Source organism: Cucurbita pepo, chromosome LG01 (assembly GCF_002806865.2).
Source record: "Cucurbita pepo subsp. pepo cultivar mu-cu-16 chromosome LG01, ASM280686v2, whole genome shotgun sequence".
In the NCBI taxonomy this organism is placed as follows: Eukaryota; Viridiplantae; Streptophyta; class Magnoliopsida; order Cucurbitales; family Cucurbitaceae; genus Cucurbita; species Cucurbita pepo.
The window spans coordinates 19,680,089-19,703,733 of record NC_036638.1 but is presented as its reverse complement, the minus strand read 5'-3'; the positions used below and the strand labels follow the sequence as shown (position 1 = coordinate 19,703,733).

Below are 23,645 nucleotides of genomic sequence, written 5' to 3'. Positions count from 1 at the left end.
TTCTAGATAAATATTTATTTTTCTTTCAGGTATTGGAGCGATGATGCAAAATTTATGAATATATTTTATTTGGTAATTAATTTCATTTTGATTTAGAAAGGAAAAAGAAAAGAGTAAAAGAGGATGGGAAGAGAACATAAGTGGGCAAAGCAAAAAGGGGGAAATATTATGGTGGGTGACATGGAGGCTTGTGAGCCACAATGACGAAAAGGGAATTTGGAGGCCACTAGCATTCCAAGTCTTATGATAATGTAAATAAAGAAATGCAGTAAAAATGCCATCTTTTTAGCTCAAATTAACTTAGCATTTGAGGCATGGTTTGAATATAATTGAGGGTCACTTCCACAATGCAAACGAGTTCAGTAGAGATAGCATCGGCTTAAGTCCAGACATTTTAATAGTCATCAAAATATGTAATAATCTAAATCCATTTTGACCCGTTATATATTATTGTTAGACTTACCGTTTGAAAACGCGTATGTTAGGGAGAGGTTTCCACACTCTTATAAAGAATGATATGTTTCTTTCTCCAACCGATATGAGATCTCACACTCCACTCTCCTTGAGGACCTAGTATCCTTGTTGACACGCTGCCTGGTGTCTAACGCGTTTTAAACGTGAAGCTAACAACGATATGTAATAGACTAAAATAGACGATATCTATTAGCAGTAGATTTAGGCTGTTATAGAAGCTCTCTACAGTAAAACCCCGATAGTGCCCAATTTCTTTGATTTCAACCGGGCTTAGTTTGAAGTTAAGTCCACTATTATTTGAGCACTTTTTTGGGCGCTTTTGTGGGTAAGTTTCTAATGTTATTTCCATCTAATCTTGTTTTAGAGTTGATATGCCAAACCAGAAAATAGTGTTCCTCAATGCCAGGCTACGCCGTTGGAATATAACTATATATCTGCTACCTTCATTTTCTTGCCAACATTCCTGTATGCAACCAACCATCCCATGTAAACGGGCATCTACCTTGGATGAACTGCACATTAGTTTTAAGGATAAGGGGGCTTTCAACTTTCTAGAGCGACACTACATATATTAAATCCAGGATTAAGATACATGGAACTGGCTCTGAAATTTGCAATTTTGTAAGATAAGAACATCTCCTGTTAGGGAGTGAAAAGGGAAGACGAAAGATCCTCCCACAAGCATGAGACATCCGTTAACCAAAGAGCTTACTGAAAAGCGACTCAAAAGTTAAATGGACATTATGAGAGCTGTTACATTAGATCTCGATAAACATCACAAGAGAGCTAAAATGATATGCATCTTCTAATGTCATTAACACTCATTATTTATAACCTAGACACCCCCAACGAATTAGCAAGTTGTCTCTAATGAACCATCACCACGTCCCTTGCTAATCTCCCTCACATAGCTCGCACTCGAGGAAAAGATGGAGCGAATAAGTAATAGAAATGGGCTAGGAATTATATATCAATTTAACCAAAATAAGTAATAGAAATTTTGATTTTTTAACATCTAATCAAAAGTTTCATGTTCTATAAACACAAAATACAAAATTATAGTCTTGAATATGATCATAAATATATAAACATATGGAAGGAATAAACAATTGCAGTAAACAGTGGAGAAAAGAATTTGGGACGCCAAATTTATTATAATTTTAATATTATCATAAAGCTGGCTGAACTGAATTGAGCGATCCAATTTGCGTCAACTGTCCAAGCAGAAAAGTGATGGCTGCTGCATTTTCCCTCGCTTCCACTTTCTTCCATTTCTCCCCACTTTCTCGGCCTCCAAACGGAAGACCCACTTCCTTCTTTCTCTCTAAATCCATCCCTTTTCACAATTTCTCGAACCCCAGCTGCCATTTTAGATACCCCATCTTCTCCATTCTCGGCCACAACAAGAAGCGCAATCAAATTTCAGCTACAACTGACACAAAACTCACCAATCCCTCGAACCCCTTTGCTTCAATTTGCGAGTCGCTGCTAATTTTCACCACTTCGGTGTTCTTGTCCTTTTCTCTCTTTGTTACAGATGTTGATCCGGCGGCTGCTTTTGTTGTCACCACTCCTAGAAAATTGCAGACGGATGAACTCGCAACAGTTCGTCTCTTTCAGGAGAATACTCCTTCTGTAGTTTATATCACAAATCTTGCTGCAAGGTAATTCTCCTTTTGGATTTGAGTTCTGATTATAACTTGGGTCGTTTCTTGGAGGTCTAATTTTGGTGCGATTGTCAATTTGAAATGTGATTTTGATGTGGGTTTAGGCAAGATGCTTTTACACTAGACGTGTTGGAGGTACCACAAGGATCGGGTTCTGGATTTGTGTGGGATAAGGATGGAAATATTGTCACCAATTACCATGTAATTCGTGGTGCTTCTGATCTCAGGTTAGTCATGAACACTCTTTAGTGACTATGTATAACTTCCATGGTATTCATTTGTGTGTTCATTACCTTGGGGCTGTATCCATTTAAGGCTGTGGTATTAATAGGATATGAAGCATCATCAAAGTATTTAATTGTAGAACCAATATGTTGGAAATGGTCCTCAAAAAATGCTTTTAGCCTTAATATTTTCATAAATGTGGTGTAGCAGCCAAACCCACCGCTAGCAGATATTGTCATCTTCGGACTTTTCTTTCCGAGCTTCCCCTCAAGATTTTAAAACGCGTCCACTAGGGAGAGGGAGAGGTTTCCACACCCTTATAAGGAATGTTTAATTCACCTCTCCAACCGATGTAGGATCTCACAATCCACCCCCCTTGGGGGCCAGCATCCTCGCTGCACACTGTCTAGTTTTGATACCATTTGTAACAGCACAAGTCCACCACTAGCAGATAATGTCCTCATTGGGCTTTTCCTTCCGAGCTTTCCCTCAAGGTTTTAGAACGCGTTCACTAGGGAGAGGTTTCCACACCCTTATAAGGAATGTTTCATTCCTTCTCCAACCGATGTGGGATCCCACGATCCACCCCAATTGGGGGCCCAACGTCCTCACTGGCACACCACCTAGTGTCTAACTTTGATATCATTTGTAACAGCCCAAGCCCTTCGCTAGCAAATATTGTCCTCTTTGGGCTTCCCCTTCCGAGCTTTTCCTCAAGGTTTTAAAATACGTCCACCTGGGAGAAGTTTTCCCTCTCCAATGGATGTGGGATCTCACATGTGCAGCCACATTCGGCATAACTGTGTCATATTGTTTGGCTATGTGATTTTGTTTTCGTGGTTATGTATTGTGAGTAATGTCTTTGAAATGTATATTCTATAACACTTTTTGCCTCAGGAACATGAAAAGAATAGCATCAAGTTCTTTTATTATTTGTAATGAGTTAAAGTTTTGTATTTGAATTTAGACTTAAAACTTAGCGTGGCACCTCATTCTTCACATTTAAACTGGTTTTAGTTTTGTACAGAGTCACTCTAGCTGACCAAACTACTTTCGATGCAAAAGTTGTTGGATTCGACCAAGACAAGGATGTTGCTGTCTTGCGTATCGATGCACCAAAAGACAAACTAAGACCTATACCTGTTGGTATCTCAGCAGACTTGCTTGTTGGTCAGAAAGTGTTTGCTATTGGAAACCCTGTGAGTTTTTCTATTCACTGCCTTAGCCATTGGGTTTATGGTGCCCATTGTCATGTTCATGCATCTAATATATAGAAGTTCAGGCTACTGATTTCTTATGTCAAAAAATGAATAATCTAGGATGAAGCATTTTCTGTAAAGAGTATTCACTATTAACAAGATTCTAAAAAATTTTGCTGTTGGTAATTGCACAACACTCCTCTGATACTTGTGTACATGTAATGATGTCATCTAAGAAATAAGTTGTAATAGTCCAAGCCCACCGTTAGCAGATATTGTCCTCTTTGGACTTTCCCTTCCGGGCCTCCCCTCAAGGTTTTAAAACACGTCTGCTAGGGAGAAATTTCCACACCCTTATAAAGAATGTTTTGTTCCCCTCTCCAACCAATGTTGGATCTCACAATCCACCCCTCTTGGGGGCCCAACGTCCCGCTGGCACACTACTCGGTGTCTGGCTTTGATACCATTTGTAACAGTCCAAGCCTACCGCTAGCCGATATTGTCCTCTTTGGACTTTCCCTTCTGGGCTTCCCCACAAGGTTTTAAAACGTGTTTGCTAGGGAGAGGTTTTCATGCCCTGATAAGGAATGTTTCGTTCTTCTCTTCAACCAATGTGGGATCTCATAATCCACCCCCCTTGGGGCCAGCGTCCTCGCTAGCACACTGCCAAGTGGGGAATGCTGGGGTAAACCAGAAAAGTTTGGGTAGAGCCGGATCTAAATGTTGGCTAGGTAAGCGTCCTGTAGTAAGAGGAGTAGTTATGAACCCTGTAGACCATCCCCATGGGGGTGGTGAAGGGNTCAGTGTCTGGCTCTGATACCATTTGTAACAGCAGCATGTATTGTCCTTTTCGGGCTTTCCCTTCTGAGCTTCCTCTTAAAGTTTTAAAACATGTCTGTCAGGGAGAGGTTTCCACACCCTTATAAGGAACGATTCGTTCCCCTCTCCAATCAATGTGGGATCTTACATTAGTCAAAAGAGCACTGCAACTCGAAGCAAAGATTTTGGCATCCCAGGTCTTGGGCTTCACATATAAAAATATACACATTTTTGTATTAGAAAAAGAACTCGGGTTTAGATCATCATTTTTTTCATTGGCTCTAAAGCCAGTCTCATCATGGTAGCTTCTTTATTGTCTTGTACATTTCCCCATTTGATGTCCTAAAATATAATCATTATTGTCGATGCAGTTCGGACTTGATCATACTCTTACGACTGGGGTAATCAGGTATGAGACCCCACAGATTTGACCATACACTATATTAATATATCATATACTAAGCATTCATCTTGCTCTTGACAGTGGCCTTCGCAGAGAGATTAGTTCTGCTGCTACTGGTAGGCCCATTCAAGATGTAATTCAGACAGATGCAGCCATTAATCCAGGAAACAGTGGAGGCCCGCTTCTCGATAGCTCGGGAAACCTCATCGGAATAAACACAGCAATATATTCTCCATCTGGGGCATCCTCAGGTGTTGGATTTTCAATCCCAGTTGACACTGTTAGTACACATATGACATATCTTACAAGCTGCTGAAGTTCCCTTGATTTGAAGAAGTATTCATCAACATTCTGTCAATGTAGGTGAGCGGCATTGTTGATCAGTTGGTGCGATATGGGAAGGTGACAAGACCGATATTAGGAATCAAGTTTGCTCCCGATCAGTCTGTCGAACAGCTGGGCGTAAGCGGAGTGCTTGTTTTGGATGCTCCTGCAAATGGTCCTGCTGGGAAAGCTGTATTAGTTTCCTCTCTTTTTCTCTCTGCATTTCTATTCTAATACCTATAGCGTTTCATTGTTCCATTATATCTCCAAGAACTTGAAAAGACCTCCAACCTCAATACTTAAGTTAAAGAAGATTTGATCACTTCACATTATGCAGGGCCTGCTACCGACTAAGAGGGATGCTTATGGTAGACTTATATTGGGAGATATAATAACGTCGGTGAACGGGAAGAAGGTCGCGAATGGAAGCGATTTGTACAGAATTCTTGACCAGTGTAAAGTTGGTGACAAGGTAATCTGAACTTTCCTGTTTCATTTTTTTTCTTTAGCTCGTTGAAACTCTTAGCTTAAGGCATTTGTAACAACCCAAGCGCACTACTAGCAAATATTGTCCTCTTTGGACTTTCCCTTTCGGGTTTCCCCTCAAGATTTTAAAACACATCTACTCGGGAGAGGTTTCCACACCCTGTTTCGTTCCCCTCTCCAACCTACGTGGGATCTCACAATTCACCCCTTGAATGTATATAAGGGCATGCCAAAACGAAATGCCCACCATAAGAGTCCCCAAACAACCTACATGAACAAATTCCAATCCAAAAGAACTAGGGAGAGGTCTAGAATGACTTAGAGAATATTAATGAAATTTCTCCAAAACTCTGGGTTCTGAAAAAGACAGGAAGATCCCATGTGATGAAGCCAACTACCTTAGGATAAGTTGCCTCATGATCCCCATGTGGGCTTTTAGTGACAATACAAAACCATTTGGTCTCATAATTTTCAAGAAAAATTAGTTTAACCACTTTTAAACCCAAAAATTCTCGATTTAGTCTCTAAACTGTGTATAAAAAGTCATGTATACGATACCGTTTCAAGAATTAGAAACGGATTTTCACCTGAAAAATGTAGTATAACCAAATAAAAGTCTCATGGACTGCAAACAGAATGATCCCAGTAACATAAACCATTGATGAACTTGAATTCTCAAGAAGTATTCAAATTTTGTGACATGTTTTCATGGATGTTTGATTGGTAACCAATTGTTTGATGCTTGCTCAGGTGATTGTGGAGGTGCTACGTGGTGATCACATGGAGAAAATTCCTGTAATTCTGGAGCCAAAGCCTGACGAATCTTGAGCCAAAAATTGTTGGACATTGTTTGTATTTTTGTACATTACATTAATCAATATCAATATACTTTTGTAAATAGTCTCCTCTTTCATTTTCGGACTCCTAATAATAAGTTTATAGTTGAACCAACTTGAATATAGTTCAATTAGTTAAAACATATACTCTCGACTAAAAAGGTCGTAGCTTTAAAATTTAGATACGTGAAACGAAATGAGTTTAGATGTTTTTAAAGATTAAATACATTGTAATAACTATTTTAGTGTTTTAAGGATATTAGGTGTAGCGTTGGAAGAGATTATGGCATCACATCAACCTACCTTTCTCATGCCCTTCTTCTTCCCCACCCATTTCCCCAATATCCTAATCTCTCACCTTTGCTGCCACGTCACACCTTCAACCTTATCCATTTCAACCCATTTAAAGAAAAATAAATTATTTGAAAAGACTGTCACACGTGCCATTCGATGAAAAACAACTAAATTCCAGCCTAATTTCTTTAATAACAAATTATTAAAATCTAATTATTTTAACCAATAAAACAACAACAATGACTTAAAAGTACATATAATTTGAATATATTTATTGATTTTTAATTAAAAATAAAGTTGAAGATAAATCACCTGATTATAGAACAAACGTGAACTATATAGATATATTATACATACAGTGAAACGATTCAATCGTGCATGCGTTTAAAGATCAAAACTCATGGATGATAAATCTTAATCATATGGATTATGAAAATTAACTAAATAATTAATCTAAACCATCCATTATTAGCAGAACCTGTTGAGAGGCTTAGAATGGAGGTAACGCTTTGCTCACGCTATGGACATTTGCCCAGAATCCGACGAGGTCTTGCCGGTACGGAAGGTACGATCGTCTCTTATCTCCTTCCTTCAACATTCTGTTTCGAACGTAAAACAATTCGTGCGCCGATGATGTCTTCTCGACCACGCCTCTTTTGACCTTCGATTTTCCGCCGATCGTGTTGGCCTCTGGACAGCTCTTCTTTCGATGTGCATCTTCGCCTAATTTTACTGTTTTCTCTTCTTTCTTCGTCGTCGATTCCGGTTTCGCCGACGGTGTTAAGAAGACCAGTCGATTCTTTCCTCCTTCGCTGTTGCTTCGTCGAAGCAAATTTTGAAGCCACCACCGTCTTGAAGACGAGGATCCTGATCCTGATCCTGATCTAGTGGAGTTGCTCTTCTGGCATTTTCCTCGCTCCGCCGCTTCCATTGACCTAGGCGTCCAAACGCAGTACGTTCCCGGTGGAATCATGTCCAATTCGTCGGCCTCAGACGTCGAAGATGAACACGCAAGATCACGATCGAGTTCACGCTCATGCTCTCTATCATCGCTCATAAGCTTCTGTAGAGAAAACTTCACAATTGGAGCATTTCCATGGTTCAACTCATTAGCCTCTGTTCCATCGCTCATCTCCAACAGATGGTGATTGAAAATAGGAAAAACAGGACTAATCGGACAATCGAAAATCATTTTTTCCTCAGCCTTCTGAAACGAAACGAACTCAAAATCATCGTCCTCACCGCCATCGCCATCGCCGACCATTCCTTCGAAATCCATGGCAACTCTCGCAGCGGTTTCTGCAAGTCCGTTGACAGAGTAACTGTTGAAGCTAGGACAGAGATCCAAACCTTCATCTTCTAGCATAGTTGGATTAGAAGATAGTTTCTTCAAGAATTGAGGCGATCCTCCTTCCTCTGTCTCTTCTGCTTCCATGGCAGACATTGAAGGAGTTAAAGCGGCTTCTTCACATTTATAGAAACGAAGGTTGTTGAAGATTGAAAACGACATAAAAAAAAAAAAAAAAAAAAAAAANCACCAGAAATTTCTTCCGAAGGCGATAATTATTTTCAAAGAAAAAACAAAAGTCTTGATGGATTATAAGTCGTAATTTATTTTAATTATTATTAGATTGAAAATAACGGATTGGAAAATAAAATGGATGGATTAAGACCCAATATATTATTAATCAATATTGTGCGGCGTAGATGTTGAGCTATTTTAATTGCAAATTTGCCCTTCAATTTTACGTTATTTCTACATTGTCCCCTTAGGTCACTTTATTAACTAAACTTTAAAAAAATTAATATCTTATGCATCTAATTAATAATTATGGTATGCTACTATATTCAATAATCTACTTTATCCTTAATATCCAATGTCATTTTTTTAATTTATTTTATTTCCACGTAAATATTTAGTATTTCTAACTCTATTATACTATATATTAAAATTACGTTATTATTTTCTTAATTAATTTTAACTTATGGTTATAAGACTAATAACAAAAATGTATTTATTTGTTGAAGACTAAATTTAAAATAATTGTTTTATAAAAAAAACGTATTTTTGGGAAAAGCCATAATAATTATATAACAAACGTGTTTGACCCATAACATAAGAGAGCTAATTATATAACAAATTAATATAAATTATTTGCTAATTATTCGTCAATAATATTATAATAATTGGATTTATCGACCCACCAATTTGTCGAAACCCCTTTTTTTATGTCTAATAATGAAAACTTAGAAGTGTTTTTATTTTTATAATGTTTTTTTTTTTAGAATATGAATTTACGTAATAAAGTTATAATGCATATTTTGAAAATAAAAATGAGACCTTCTAGATTAAAGTAATAAAAATTGAGAAAAATAGATGTGACGAGTATAGATATGCAAATCAATATTTAAAAAATGAATGTAGGTTAATTAACAATAAATATGAATATTTTGACTAAATCAGGCTTAAGTCGGAAAAAGTCGACCAAAATTAAATATAAAAAATAAAATAAAATAGGATAATTATGAGATTATAAATGAAAAATATTATATAGGGAATCCTTGCATTTTGGAAGCGTCTTCATAGAAGAAAGCATCGTTATACTTTTTTAAAGAAATTATTTTCAACTTGACATATGTCAAAATATTAGTTATATAAATATTTGTCAATAATTAAATAAATATTAAAATTTAAAAATTATTAATTACATAGGTATGTAATAAATAAATAAAAATTATCAATAATTGAATATTATATCTAACATAAATATAACTCCTCATAATAGATTATAGATTTGAATTTCTTTTAACTTCAACTCTTAAAAAACTCTCCTTTCACACCTTATTTCATGAGGGGATAGTTAAGGGGTCTTCTGAACAGGACTCCTGGATCGTAGGAATCCATTCCTGAGCGTGAAACGTGGAGCCATCTAGGATGACTCAGTAGCTGACCGACACACAGGGGGGTTGCACCCCGTTTAGTGGATGTATGGTCCCATGAGAGGGTCGTCAGCTAACCTCCATGGATGATGTTCAGACAGAGTCACGTTTTCAGATCCAGCCATACAATCCCCCTCAGATTTATTTATGAGGTCACACCTCACCTCAGGACACTGATCATTTCACTGCTTAAGACGGGTAAGCATCCTAAGATACAGGAAAAAGAGAGTTGCAGCTTAGATCACTCTCCTTAGAAACTCGAGAAAGACCGTGGTTACCCACCAAGAGAAGGATGCGAAAAGAGCCTACAAGTAGGCTGCTTACTGAGTATTTTTATACTCANGAGCCACCTAGGATGACTCAGTAGCTGACCGACACACAGGGGGGTTGCACCCCGTTTAGTGGATGTATGGTCCCATGAGAGGGTCGTCAGCTAACCTCCATGGATGATGTTCAGACAGAGTCACGTTTTCAGATCCAGCCATACAATCCCCCTCAGATTTATTTATGAGGTCACACCTCACCTCAGGACACTGATCATTTCACTGCTTAAGACGGGTAAGCATCCTAAGATACAGGAAAAAGAGAGTTGCAGCTTAGATCACTCTCCTTAGAAACTCGAGAAAGACCGTGGTTACCCACCAAGAGAAGGATGCGAAAAGAGCCTACAAGTAGGCTGCTTACTGACTATTTTTATACTCACCCCTTTCTCCCCCTTTTTTTAATTTTTTACTTTCAAGATGTTTATTTTGTGTCATATATATATATATATATATGATCCATGATTTGAGGAGGTTCTACTCCGTGGAAACGCTCTTTAATNGTATTTTTCTTCATAATTGTATTTTTCATTTAAAATATTTGATTTTAATTTTGTATTTAATTTTGGTGACGTTGACTCCTATTTCTTGTTTTAAATTTTATCAAATTTTTCATCTCCAATTTTATCTTATTTCTTTTTATTTGTTTTCGATTTCGTCTTTTTAGTCACGATTCGGTATTTTCGAAACCTCGAAAATCGGGTTGTGACAGATTGCCTAATTTTAGAGGTCCTCCAAATAACCGTCCAAAAAAATTTAGTTAACCTACATACAATTAAATTGAATTTGTCTTTTATATATATATATATATATATATATATATATAATTTGCAACATATTTGAATATTTTTTAAGTTGAATATACATTTAGATGGAGATCTCAAATTTCTCGTATATTTCCACCACTTTCATTTTTTAAAAAATTAATGTTAAGATTTAATATGATTTTAGGTTTCTATATAATAATTAAATAAATACGAAAGTTTCCCATCCTATTATTATTATTATTGTCTAATTTGCAAAGTTTGGGGGATTGAATATAGGGTTTTAAGTTCTTCTTTTTCTAACCTTTTGACAAAATTATTTAGGATAGAAAAAAAAATACACAAATTTTCTAGTTTGGTTCTTGGCGATGACATTAAAATTCAACGATTAAATTGCGAATTCGTATTTAATAATTAAAAAAGTTTACTTTTAAAATTGTCACGTTGTATCAATTTTTATTTCCTAATTCATTCCACCATTTTCAACAATTTTTTTTACAACATATACTTAAGTTTGATCGATAAATAGATTAATCATTGAACAATTTTGTCAAAACCATCGAATTCGTATGAAGAAAAATTTGATCAATTTTGCACCTATAAGAATGTTTTTCTTTAACGAATTTTCAGACAAAAAAAAAAAACTTATGAGAATGTAAAAATTGTAACATTTTTTAACTTCGAGGTAGAAACGGCAACGTTTAACTAAATATAAAATTTAATATGATGAATCGGAGAGTTTTATGGTAAAATTTTATATAACTTAATAATTTTAAGATAACATTATTTTTCTATAAGATGGACCAAATTCTAAATGATCGAAATTAAATACGGAGATCCCATGCCTACTTGTAGGCCTCAAACAGAAAAAAAAAAAATAGAAACTACATCATATATATATATTTAAAATTTATATCGGGAGAATATCAATTAAATAAATGTTATACATCGTGACATTCATATGTAACCTATCTTGGTATAACATGTAAACAATTTTTTTGTTTTGCTAACTGTAATAACATTTACCAAGTTTTTTTCGTACCTATTGCGACAAACCATACTTAACTACAAATGTGTAGAGGAGGAATACATAAACAAATCAAAACCACATATAAATGAGAGCGATCCTGAGGATAAAACGATTAATTTTTTTTTTAAAGGAAATGAAAGTCACTAACTATATCAACAAGATGCATTTTCCTTCTCGGTGTCTCAGTTATAAAAACTTTATAGTTAAACGTGCTCTTCACTTTTGAAGAGGCGAGAAATAAGTAATATGACCATATCTTAGGGGAATGTCGAGGCACACAGATTTAATGCACAGATGTTCATTGTATTATAATTTAATAATGAAAGATAAGAAGTTTAAGTTTTAATTATTACGCATAAACGGGTTGAGTATAGGTTTTGTAGAAGTTTGATTAAATTGTAACGTATGGAAGGAGTTAAAAGATTAATAAAATGACACCCACTTTAGCAACCTTCCATTTTTAAGCTAATTGAACCAAAAACCAACTTACAAGTATAGACTGATGGTCCATAGAAAGCAAGTTTAAGTAATTTCTTTAAAAAAAGAAAAATAATTGTAATAAACATGTGAGTGTCCAAAAACTCGCCGATCTGGAAAACCGAGTGCCGATATTTTCAACCGCTGAATTCAGAAGCGCTTTGCCCCTGGGGCCCTACCTGCCCAGCTCGATTATTGTTGTTTTTATTTAATTACTTCATTTATTTCATATCTCTTCTTTCTCTTAAAAACCCAATTCATTTGCATCAAATCAAAGTCGCCTCCATTCATATTTTCTGGAATTCTTATTAAATTCCAGAAATAATAATAATTTTTTTTTTTTTTTCTAATAGCGGCACGGCGAGAGATTCGATCACGGGAACTCGGGCTGGATAATTAGTTGGATGCAGAGAAAAAAATAAAAAAAAGAAAAAGAAATTTGTTACTGGAAAGCCCAAATCTGAACCTTCATCGTCAATCTCCATTTGGACTGCAACCTGAAATCCATCTCGATTCACTTTTCTGTGTGCTTCTTCTACATCTATTTTCGTTTGGAGTTCGATTTTAGCTACCTGGCCTAACCCTAGGTACGTTTGACATTGTCGGAAAGTCAATTTCTGTGGTATTCTATCCTCATCTGATTGTAATCTTCATCTGTTTATTGCAACCTGTTGTTGAGTTTGTTTTTTGTTCGTTTTAGCTGCTTTTTCTTGTGTAATATGTGTTTGTTTGTACTTTGTATTAAAGGAATTATAGCGCTAGTTGCTGTGTAGTGTTAATTGTGCATCGTGGAGTTTGAATTATGTTGGTTGTTAATTGAAGTTGAAATTCGTTGGGTTGTGGCATTTAAATGTGATTTTTGGATTGGGGAATTGGGTTTTTTTTTTTTTTTTTTTTTTTTTTTTTTTTTTTTTTTTTTTTTTTNATTGGAAGTTAAGTCTTTGTCGAAATTTTATTCATTTCTATTGTTGTTCTATCGGTAGTATGTATTTACTAGTTAGTTATTTTGAAAATCTAGCTTTGGGTTAGGGGCCATGGCCGAATTAGCATCTTAATTCTTGTAGCGTGCTTCTAGGAGAGCGTGTCGGAGTAGTCAGTTCATGTCTAAGTCTGCTTCTTGTCTCTTGCATGAGATATCCAAGAAGGATTAAGCGTTTTTCTCCTTTTTTTTTCCCTGCCTATTGTAATTAATATGAAATGAATGAAAAGGGGGTTCTTTCCCAAGATGAGTTCTTGCGATTTCATTTTGATAGGAGAAACGAACCGGCTTTAGTTGCGAACCAAAATCAGATCTCTGATTGACTGAAGTCGAAAAAAAGCCTATTTGGGGGAAGAGGCCAATTCTCATTTTGTCTAACTTTGCTAATGAACAGATGTGGAAAGTGGCCTATCAACCAATGAAAATTATTTGGACAAGTATTTGACGATTAAGATTTGCTAGAAACTATTTTGATCCCAGAGATTTGGGCCGAAGATCAACTCAAATTTTGTCTTCTTTGGTCGGTGGCGGATGGAGAATTAGAAAAAGCATTCTTTAACATCTTCAATTAACAATGGAAGAATATAAAAAGAGGGATAGGATTTTGGTTATAAGTGAAATCAGAGGAACTTGTTGGGATTGGGCATTTTGGTCTTGGATCTTTGGGCTTTACAATGTAAGAAAGAAATTACACTTGAGCTGTATGATTTGGGCTTAGTTATGATGATCAATGCTATAATTAGGGTTTGACTTTCAGCTTAAGCGGGAATTTAGCAACGCAATATACTACCAAGGTTTGAATGGAGTTGAGGTTTCCACTTTCCAGGTGAGATGGATGCCATTGGAGGGCGTGTAGTGAATTTTGCAGGGGGTAGTGAATGTAAAATTAGGGAATCTTCCTAAGCAGGCAAACATACCAGGAAGGGTGGAACTGGGTGGGTTTCCAAGAAGGATGGAAGTTTAGGAGTTTGTGTTGGAAGCTTTGTTGAATTTGCTGTCTTTCTTTTCCTTCTGAGTTTGTTATCAAACTTGTTCCTTTTCCCTCTATAATGTCTAACTATTCTTCCTGTTTGTATGTGCAGAATTTTTTTCAGTGGTCTTGGGAGCTTTGTTGGTTGTTTGCTGGTAGATGGTCTTAGAATTTAACATGCTCGAGGCTAAAGAGATGGCTTGCTTATTGATATCAAATTTTTGGAGTTCATTGGATGTGCTCATTTTCCATTTGTCTTGATGCAGTTACAACTTATTTACAGTGTCCTGCTGATCTGAGAAAAATGCTATCAAAATGGAAGATTCCTTGCATGGGTTTGAAGATTATTTCTTTGGAATATATTTTATTTAGTTTTACATCAGTTGGGACATCTTTGGGCAAAAAAGTTTTACTTCTGTAATGTAAAAGGAAAAATATGGAGATTCCTTCAGAAAAAAGATATCCAGTGAATGCCAAGGATTATAACTTGCATGAAGAAGTTGGTGAAGGCGTCAGTGCCACTGTGTACAAGGCACTGTGCATTCCACTAAAGGAGACTGTCGCTATAAAGGCTCTTGATTTGGAGAAGTGCAACAATGACCTAGTATGTTGATCAATCTCCTGTATATTTTTTCTTTCATTTCAAACGTTCCTGACATTTTTTCACCCTTTCAGTTCTTTTTTTATATACTACACACACACACACATGTATATATATGGATTTTATATTGTACTTTAAGTGGTTTATTTTACCAAGTGGAGTTACCGTTTCTCAAGTAATCAGTGTCTTCATTTTGGGATCAAAATTCTAAAGGGCCATAAGAGCTGGGATTATTTTGTTCTACATTGATGGTTTTGTTAAGTTTACAGTCTACTATTGTTCCTCCTTCCACTTATTGTCTTTCTTGATCTGAACTGGCATTAGTGCATTATCCATTCAACTTACTTTGCAGAAATTTCTATGGTCACTGTATTAAGATTATCACTTTGAGGACATCATCTCTCTCCTTATTTCTTTTCTAATTTCCTCAAGTATTCTTCCTATATTTTTATATTTACATTCGGAACCTATTTGTAGACTTACCTACACAGTTTTATCAGATGTCCCCAAAGGGACTGTAGACTCACCTACTCATAATTTGGCATATTGGACAAACTCATTTTAAGCAAGCAGCTAGTGTGATAAATCGTCTTTATTTATTTATTTTTATATTTATTGTGTCTTTACAACTAATGTTGGAGGAAATTTGTTCAGGATGGTATTCGGCGAGAGGTTCAAACGATGACTTTGATTGATCATCCAAATTTGTTAAAAGCACATTGTTCCTTCACTGCTGGTCACCACCTCTGGGTTGTGATGCCATACATGTCTGGGGGATCTTGCCTTCATATTATGAAATCTGCTTTTTCTGAAGGTTTTGATGAGCCTGTCATAGCTACCCTATTGCGGGAGGTTCTGAAAGCTCTTGTTTATCTTCATGCTCATGGCCACATCCATAGAGATGTGAAGGTTGAGTATAGCTCCTAGATCTTATCATATTTTGACAAAAAATATTTTTAATAACTGCAGAGTTTTTTTCACTCCTTACTTGTGCTCTGCTGTATTCCAATGCAACGTTCAGTATAAGAAATGAAACAATAACATCATAGAAACTAATGTCCGAAGTATTTAATATAAATTGTTCAAAAAACATGCGAAGTGTTTGCAAGACTACATGTCTTCATTATGGAGGATGCAAAACTCTTTTTCTCTTCGAAATTTATTTTTTCAACTAACAAACTTTTTCTGGAGAAGAGCTAATTTCCTTCTTCATCCATACGAACTCCAGTAAGAAGGTGGGAGGTGAAAGAAACAGAACCTTCTCATGTTAGAGATGATATAATTTTCAACTCCTTCCCACCTAAGATAACTGATGCCTCCATTGAACTACATCTCGCAATTGCTAGCAACAATGGTCGTTCCACATAAATCTAGCTCATTTTTGTAGTTTGTCCACTGGATGGCATTGGAGTTTCTTTTCCTGCATATCAAGACATTACACAGACATAATGTTAGGTGATTTTCTCCTTTTTTTGGTTAAAGACATTCACAAGCCTTGTTTTTTTCGCAGGCTGGGAATATCTTGCTTGATTCTAATGGTACAGTAAAACTAGCTGATTTTGGAGTCTCGGCTTGCATGTTTGATACTGGAGATAGGCAACGCTCAAGAAACACATTTGTTGGAACTCCTTGCTGGTACCCTTCCATTCCTCACTTCTGTGCCTTGAGATTTTGGGGTTGTTCTGTTGTCCCTTGATCTAGATATAGAATTAAAAAGAATTGGAAGTGATTGTGGACAATGTTTTGAAATCCTCAGGATGGCACCGGAAGTTATGCAGCAATTACATGGATATGACTTCAAGTGAGTAGGTTGCTCATCTGCATGTGATGTGATATGTCATCACGTATATTATAGTATTTCTTTTCTTTTGATTTGTGTCATGCACAAACGTAAGCTAGAAGTTCTTTCTGCGATATGTTCTCTTTTATGTATCTTTTTCTTCCTCTCTGCAATAGGGCAGACATTTGGTCATTTGGAATAACAGCGCTTGAACTGGCTCATGGGCATGCTCCATTTTCTAAATACCCACCAATGAAAGTATGTTTTCAATGTCCTTATAAGTTTTTCCACGTGTAAACTTGTGAAATAACTGATGTATATGACTGGTGTAGTTGTTTAAGCTAAACTTCCTTATGTCACTCGTTCTTTGGCGTTATCATTTTTTGTGTGAACATGGAAACCTTATGAAATTAGTCCACGACTGCTGTAGTTGACCAAGTTGAACTTTTTTATGTCACTTGGTTCTTTGGCATTACAGGTTTTGCTAATGACATTACAAAATGCTCCTCCTGGTCTTGACTATGAAAGAGATAGGAAATTTTCTAAGGTATGGAATCTCGTAGGGAGCTTTAAGTACCCACCCAGTTGTATAGTTTTGTTAATTCAGGAGCTTCCATTTTTTTTTCTCCCTTCTCTTGCTTATATCTTCCTTTTGTAATACAAATTTCTTATACAACATGAGCATAGATCAACGGGAATTGATATTTACTCTTTCCTTGGAGGTCGGAGGTTCAAATCCCTATCCATTGCATTTGTTGTACCCAAAAATAAAAATTTCTTATCCAAAAACAAAATATTTATTTTGACTTCAGTCATTCAAAGAAATGGTCGCTACATGCCTAGTGAAGGATCCAAAGAAACGGCCAAGTTCAGAGAAGCTCTTAAAGCACCCTTTTTTTAAACATGCCCGTTCAGTTGATTATCTTGCTCGAACAATCCTGGATGGCCTTGATCCATTAGGGGAACGCTTTAAGAAGCTAAAGGTCTCACTGCTTATCTCAGGCCTTTCTTCTACCAGCTTTGATTACTTTCAGAAAGGCATTGATAGTTTGTTTAACGGTTCGTCTTGCCTCATCTTCTTTACAGGCAAAGGAGGCTGATCTTCTGGTGCAGAACAAGGCTTTGTATGGAGACAAGGAGCATTTGTCACAGGTGCTAATTATAAAAACTCATTACCTGAAATGTTGAAGGCATTACATATAAGTTTTCTAAGATGGTTTAAGATGCATGCTTGTGCTATTGTCTGGAGCCTTCGGGCTTTGGCCCCTAGATTTCAAGTGTGTTGCACCCAACACAAAAGCACATGGTGGATCGTTTTTTTCACCCTGTAAACTTTTCTTCCTATTAAATAATATTTCATTAAAGTGATAAGAAAGTACCTAAGGAATGAAGACATCAACCCCAAGCTGCCTAAAGGATTACAAAAAACTCATCCAGTTGGTTTATGTTGAAAAGTGGCCAAATTAGAAGGAAGATTGGGAAAAAGAAAACCCTCATAGGATTAATGAAATGAATGATGTCCCTACACTTCTCAGAATTTCTAGAAGCATGTTGAAGATTCTACAATTCTTTCATGCCACATCTCTCAAAACATGGCTAGCCCCACATTCTCTCAAATGTTTAGCTTCTTCTAAACGGATGTCCTTGTACAAGAGTTGCTCAATACAACTCAATAAACTTCTTTGGGAAGCACCAGGACATGCTAACTGTTCAAAATTTTCTTCCAACACCTGTATGCAAATGGCTCTTCAAAACATGGTCCAAAAGGTGGTGTTGGCTCCCCAGCTTATTTTTACACTTCATGGCATTAGGTAGAATGTACCATATCATGTTTTTGTGCCAAATCAGCCGTTTTTATCCCCTCTTGGATAAAAGTCCACGAGAAGAATCTCAATATTTTAAGGCTATTGTTTCCAAAAATCTTCTTCACGAATGTGTCACTGAAGATTTTCAGTTTTTTGTTAGCTTACAGAAAGGGATGCTCATAAAATGTTGGTTAGGGTCTAGCTTTAAAATCCCTCTGTTTTTCCATACCATCCATCTCAGCTAGTGCATTTATTGCCTGAGATTCCCTCCTGGAAGGTCTCTGAAGGTAGCTTTGTTTCGTTCCTTAAGCTTATTTTCCAAAATTCTCAGCTTTTGGAATAATAGCCCTGTCCCATCCCACTACGTCACGAGTGTATTGATTTTGGGCAGAGGATGCCTTAGCCGGAAATTATTTTTATATAAAAGTAGTTGGACCACAGGAACATGACCCATGTCAAGGAGAACCCTAGTGATCCAAAGTAGTTCTTGTTTTTCTAGTAATTGGAATGATGAAACTTATTAGAGCATTGATGATAAACAAATTTTGTAAATGTAAGAGAAAAGAAAGGATAAATTAGTTCTAATCCTTGATTTATTTATGCATCTCAAGTCCTTGCATTGAATATAGTTCTTGCTTTTCTAGTAATTGGGGATGATGTAATTTATCAGACCATTCATTGGAGAAATAATTTGTCAAAATAAGAGCAAACAGGAATGGCTAGTTTTCCAATCATTGGATTATTTGTACATCTCAAAGGCTTGCATTGAATGGGCATCAGTGTGTTAATTGTAAAAGTTAGTATCTGCCGTTTTGGCTTTGTGTCATTATCTAAACTCCGTTATTCTGTACAGCAAGAGTATATTCGAGGAATTAGTGCCTGGAACTTCAACCTTGAGGATTTAAAGAATCAGGCTGCCCTTGTAAGTATCATATTGCCTGGTTTAGTGTTTACATATATTTATTAGTTGCTTTGGTTGCAGCAGTATTCCTTTCATTTTGACTACCGAGTTTCTTGCAGATTCAAGATGATGATATGTCAAACATGGAAGATCTAGATGTACATACAACAACGCAAAGAAACAAGAAGAATGATTTTAGCTTTCCAGTAGAGGGTTCATCCCTTGGAAGTCCGAATCACCGAACTGCTGCCGCTAGTCAGGAGGTTTTACTGTCTGTGATAACCTTTACTAAAATCTTTATTATTGACGTGGAAAAACTAGCATTGTTCCTTGAATCTATAGCGCTCAAATAGTCCTTTGACTAACTAACATTTTCTGGCATCTTTTTCCCTGTTATTTTGTTTTAGGATGGTTTCAGTGATCTTCATTATTTGGAGAGTTCCCTTGCTTCTTTCCCTACAAAACCTCTTGAAGCACTCAAGTATGGTTATTTTAAACTCTGAACAAATTGTCAGTTTTCCAGTTTATATTGCATTTGTATTTTACTTTATAGTTTTTTAAATTTTGAGGTGGATTTTGATATGATAATTTAAGGAGAAATTATGTAATTTTATGTCTTGATGCTCCAATGCAGAGATTGTTTTGACATCTATGAAGATATAAGCACGGACAGTGTAAGGCCAGTCGATAGGGAAAATGGAAGAATCGAGGGTGAGAGTTCAGGGCAAAGTGGTCCCCTACCACGTCATTACATGTCAGAGAATAAGAGGTCTTATAGTGGTTCATTAATTTCTGACAATGCTGTTTCTCCTAAAAAGATTGTTGTAGATGGTGATAGGTAAGATTTATTCTGATTAATATTTGTGTTTTTGTCCATGCATTATGTTTTTCTGGTCGTGGGAGAAGTCAACGTCCACCTTAGATGATAAGCTTGTTACTTGATGATGGGTTTTTTTTTTCGTTCTTCTGGATATTTAAATTTGTGCTTCAAGTTCAAGTGGAATTTTATATTTTATGTTCTTTATCTCAAGTGTGAGGGATCCTTGACCATCTCCTCACACAACAAACGCTATTGATGCCAAAGACAAAACGCGGCCAGTATCTTAATGGAATCTATGGTGTTGCTTTTAGTTTTAAATTCGAAAATTAAATTTATCAGTCCAAGATACATGTTTTCTTTTGGTTGATTAAATGTTTCTGTTTTGGATGTTCACAATGTGGTTTAGGCAAGTCTGACATTATTATTTTTTTTTTTTCAAACTTCAACGAAGGGATTATGTGCAGTCAAAATTTCCATCTGAACGTAATTTCAGTGGTCCATTATTATATCGCCAAAAAAGAGATACAAATAACATATCATCTGGTATGTCTTTAGGCTTCTATTTCTCTCTGGGCTTAAATTATTTCTATGCTAACAACTTTAAGGTCATAATATTCTTGCTTATCATATTCAGTTGAGGATACATCAGATGGAACAGTAGTTCAATGCAAGGGGCGTTTTAAGGTTACTTCAGCGGAGCTTAGTCCGAAGGTATTTTTGCATTATTTTGAAATCTTGTACAAAACAAAATCTCCTTTCTGGTTCTGATCATGTCAAGAAGGGAAGTATTGTAGAAGATATAATTTTAGTAATTTGCAGAGTGCTTATATGTAGTGCATTGGCCTATGATAGAAAGCAAACCAACTGTTATCTCAGTTTGTTTTTCTTGGCCGTCAAGTTTTATCCCTATTTTGTTTGACCAATTATGTGACCATATTAGGGAGAAAAAAAACTCTGGTTAGGTGGTTCGGTCTCGTTCTTTCTTCTTGTGCTTTCTGATTATTTTCAGAAAGATGAACTCTGTTTTTGCAAATTTTCATTATGCTCGTGAAAACATGCTAGCTTCTCAAGTTTAAGATAATTTTCCCCTAATTGTGATTTGTGAGTGATTTATTTTGAATAATTTTAACAAAATTTTGACATTAAGATATTTCTCTTTACTTTGAAATTGGGGTTTATTCTCTTTTCAAATTTCTTTGTTTCCGTGAATAAATGTTATCTTTGGTTTTGTTGCCTGTTATTTCCATTTCATGTCACTCATGCTGATCACGGCCAATTGATATCTTTTGTTTGCTTCTGCATTATTGACTTTAGTTGAGGCTCTGGTACCTTTGATTGGTTGAAAATTTTCCCATCAAATCAATCCCTTCTTTTAAGTGAATTTTTCATCGTATCAATCTTCAATTCATTGTCCACTTTATCAAATTGCCTTTTGTGCAACGTAGGATATGGCTACTGTAAACAAGTTGAGCAAATATTTGTAACTTTAAACATGTATCATACACAGAATTTGGAGTATGTCATCTAAGTTTATATGTTATAATGAAGAAGTGGTGGCACCTCTGGATGGATTTATTACCCGTTATTTTGATTTTATACCATGCATGCATTCATGTTCACATTCGAGATTGGTCCCCTTTGTTCTGCATTTATCGACTTTTGGTACTTTTGGCTGGTAGAGAATTCTCCCGTCAAATATACCATTGCTTTTATGAGTTTTAATCTTAATTCCTATCTAATTGATTTAGATATTGTATGGCTTAGGATTTTGTGCTTTCTGATTTCTCATATAACCAATGAACTCAGACATTTACCTTTTAGGCAATGGCCTTGTAACCATTGCCATTCTATTTCTGTATTTAGGGTCCTATGACGGGTTCATTTAGCCCAATCTGTGGAGGGACAATGAGCCCAACATCCCTGAACCTTACGCCTTCTTTACTCCTCCCATCAATGCAATGCATTCTGCAGCAGAACATCCTGCAACGGGTCTGCTTTGCTTATCCTTCTTACTTGTATTGGTAATGCTTCAAAATAAACATTTATTTTATTCATTATTGCTGACAGGAAGAAATCGTTAAATTGATCAAGTATTTGGAACAATTGACTGGTATTTCTCCTCTTTTTGTTTTTATACTTCCTCTTTTGGCACCTTCTCTTCTATTATATTTTTGTTGAGTCCTTGACTGTCACAGGCAAGAATCCAGATGTACCAGAGACGGCCACTAATGACCCTCTGCAGGTATATAGATGAATTTGAATTCTTTATTAATTTTGCAAAAAACACTACTGGTACATAATTGAGCTTGTTTTTATAATTCCTGACCTCCTGCTGGTATATAGATGAATTTCATTTCTTTATTAATTTTGCAAAGAGCTGCTAACTACTGGTACATAATTTAGCTTGTTTTTCTAAAAAAGGAATTATAAAGAAACCAACTTCCATTGAGAAGAAATAGAATACAAAAAGGAAAAGAAAAAAAAAAAGGAAATCCAATTACAAAAGGAGCAAACAACAAACAGCAGAGGGTAACAAACTATGCAATTACAGACAAGGCTCCAATTTAAAAGTACAAGAGATTAAGCTTTTAGTCATAGAAATCCTTAGAAACTACTAAGAACAAGATATCTCATGCCAAAGGCTGCCCGAGCATGGCCATGGCTCATTGTTGAATCCAGTTATTTCTGCTTTTTATATTACATATTCTAGGCTACCCCATCAAGTGATGGTTTCTTTGATGTCCAGACACCACCGGCTTCCTTGAGGGAAAGAGAGTTACAGTCTCAGGTCGTCCATCTGCAGCAGAGGTGTAACTTCAAGTCCGATGAATTCAATTTGCCTTTTTACTTCAAAACCAGATTCTCGTGGAACTAATTATCTTTTATTTTCTAATTTCAGGATTGATAATCTCAACGAGGAATTAGAGAAGCAGAAGTTGAAAAATGCCGAGGTCTTTTTTCTTTATCATATTTGACTGGATATTCGAGTTAATTCTGTTTAATTGCCTTGAACCTGGTAGGATATGTGATGAAAGCAATCGGTCTTTATGTGTTTTCTCTTTTCATTTTCACAGTTTGAAAGACACATGATTTCTATGGCAAATAAAGAGAGAACATAAAAGAAAGCAAGTAAAGCGCAATGGTTAGATATCACCCTGATGCCTTCGCTCCTTGGTTATTCTTTAGTAATTCATGTGTGGCCGTCTCTGAAAGCAAGAAATCCCAGTGCATGATATGAGCCAATCTTTATTGTATTTGTAGTGTACTATAAATGTGATGTCAAAAGGCAGACACCGAAAATTTTGTGATGTTCTTTTATGTATTTCCCATGTATCTTGTAATGCTTATCTTGTAATATATTGCAATTTCTGTTTTCTTATAAAAATAAGCAAAAACTTAACCTACAGTTAATTTACAGAATATTGAATGATATTCTTCTGTTCTTTTCATTCCTAATGATTGCTTATGACTTACATTCAAGATCATAGGTTGTACCAAGTATTTGTACTCTAAACCGCATTGGAATGTAAT

At 35.9% G+C, this 23,645-nt stretch overlaps 3 protein-coding genes across 4 annotated transcripts; 2 read left to right on the top strand and 1 right to left on the bottom strand.

Moving 5' to 3' along the window:
- The first annotated feature begins 1,648 nt into the window (after positions 1-1,648).
- LOC111779862 (protease Do-like 1, chloroplastic) lies at positions 1,649-6,497 on the top strand. Its single transcript, XM_023660042.1, has 8 exons — positions 1,649-2,138; positions 2,246-2,368; positions 3,394-3,565; positions 4,756-4,793; positions 4,869-5,067; positions 5,151-5,303; positions 5,449-5,583; positions 6,348-6,497. Exons 1-8 carry the CDS (start codon positions 1,708-1,710, stop codon positions 6,423-6,425), a joined length of 1,329 nt encoding a protein of 442 aa, XP_023515810.1. The 5' UTR covers positions 1,649-1,707; the 3' UTR covers positions 6,426-6,497.
- Positions 6,498-7,043: 546 nt separating this feature from the next.
- Positions 7,044-8,253, bottom strand: LOC111790198. The gene has a single exon (XM_023671047.1). The coding sequence runs from the start codon at positions 8,235-8,237 to the stop codon at positions 7,218-7,220; it is 1,020 nt and encodes a 339-aa protein (XP_023526815.1). The 5' UTR covers positions 8,238-8,253; the 3' UTR covers positions 7,044-7,217.
- Positions 8,254-12,510: 4,257 nt separating this feature from the next.
- LOC111795737 (serine/threonine-protein kinase OSR1-like) lies at positions 12,511-23,529 on the top strand. 2 transcript variants are annotated; one of them, XM_023678304.1, is made up of 21 exons: positions 12,512-12,845; positions 14,320-14,811; positions 15,463-15,717; positions 16,319-16,443; positions 16,565-16,609; positions 16,765-16,846; positions 17,067-17,135; positions 17,401-17,571; positions 17,675-17,740; positions 19,247-19,315; positions 19,414-19,557; positions 19,702-19,775; positions 19,929-20,132; positions 20,566-20,657; positions 20,749-20,825; positions 21,978-22,103; positions 22,182-22,224; positions 22,310-22,356; positions 22,861-22,922; positions 23,014-23,065; positions 23,189-23,529. In XM_023678304.1, the coding sequence occupies exons 2-21, from the start codon at positions 14,644-14,646 to the stop codon at positions 23,231-23,233; spliced, it is 2,016 nt and encodes a 671-aa protein (XP_023534072.1). In that variant the 5' UTR covers positions 12,512-12,845; positions 14,320-14,643; the 3' UTR covers positions 23,234-23,529. The 2 variants fall into 2 exon arrangements, with proteins under 2 accessions (XP_023534078.1, XP_023534072.1); XM_023678310.1 differs by lacking the exons at positions 22,182-22,224; positions 22,310-22,356; positions 22,861-22,922; positions 23,014-23,065; positions 23,189-23,529 and having other exon boundaries at positions 12,511-12,845; positions 21,936-22,062.
- The last annotated feature ends 116 nt before the right edge of the window (positions 23,530-23,645 follow it).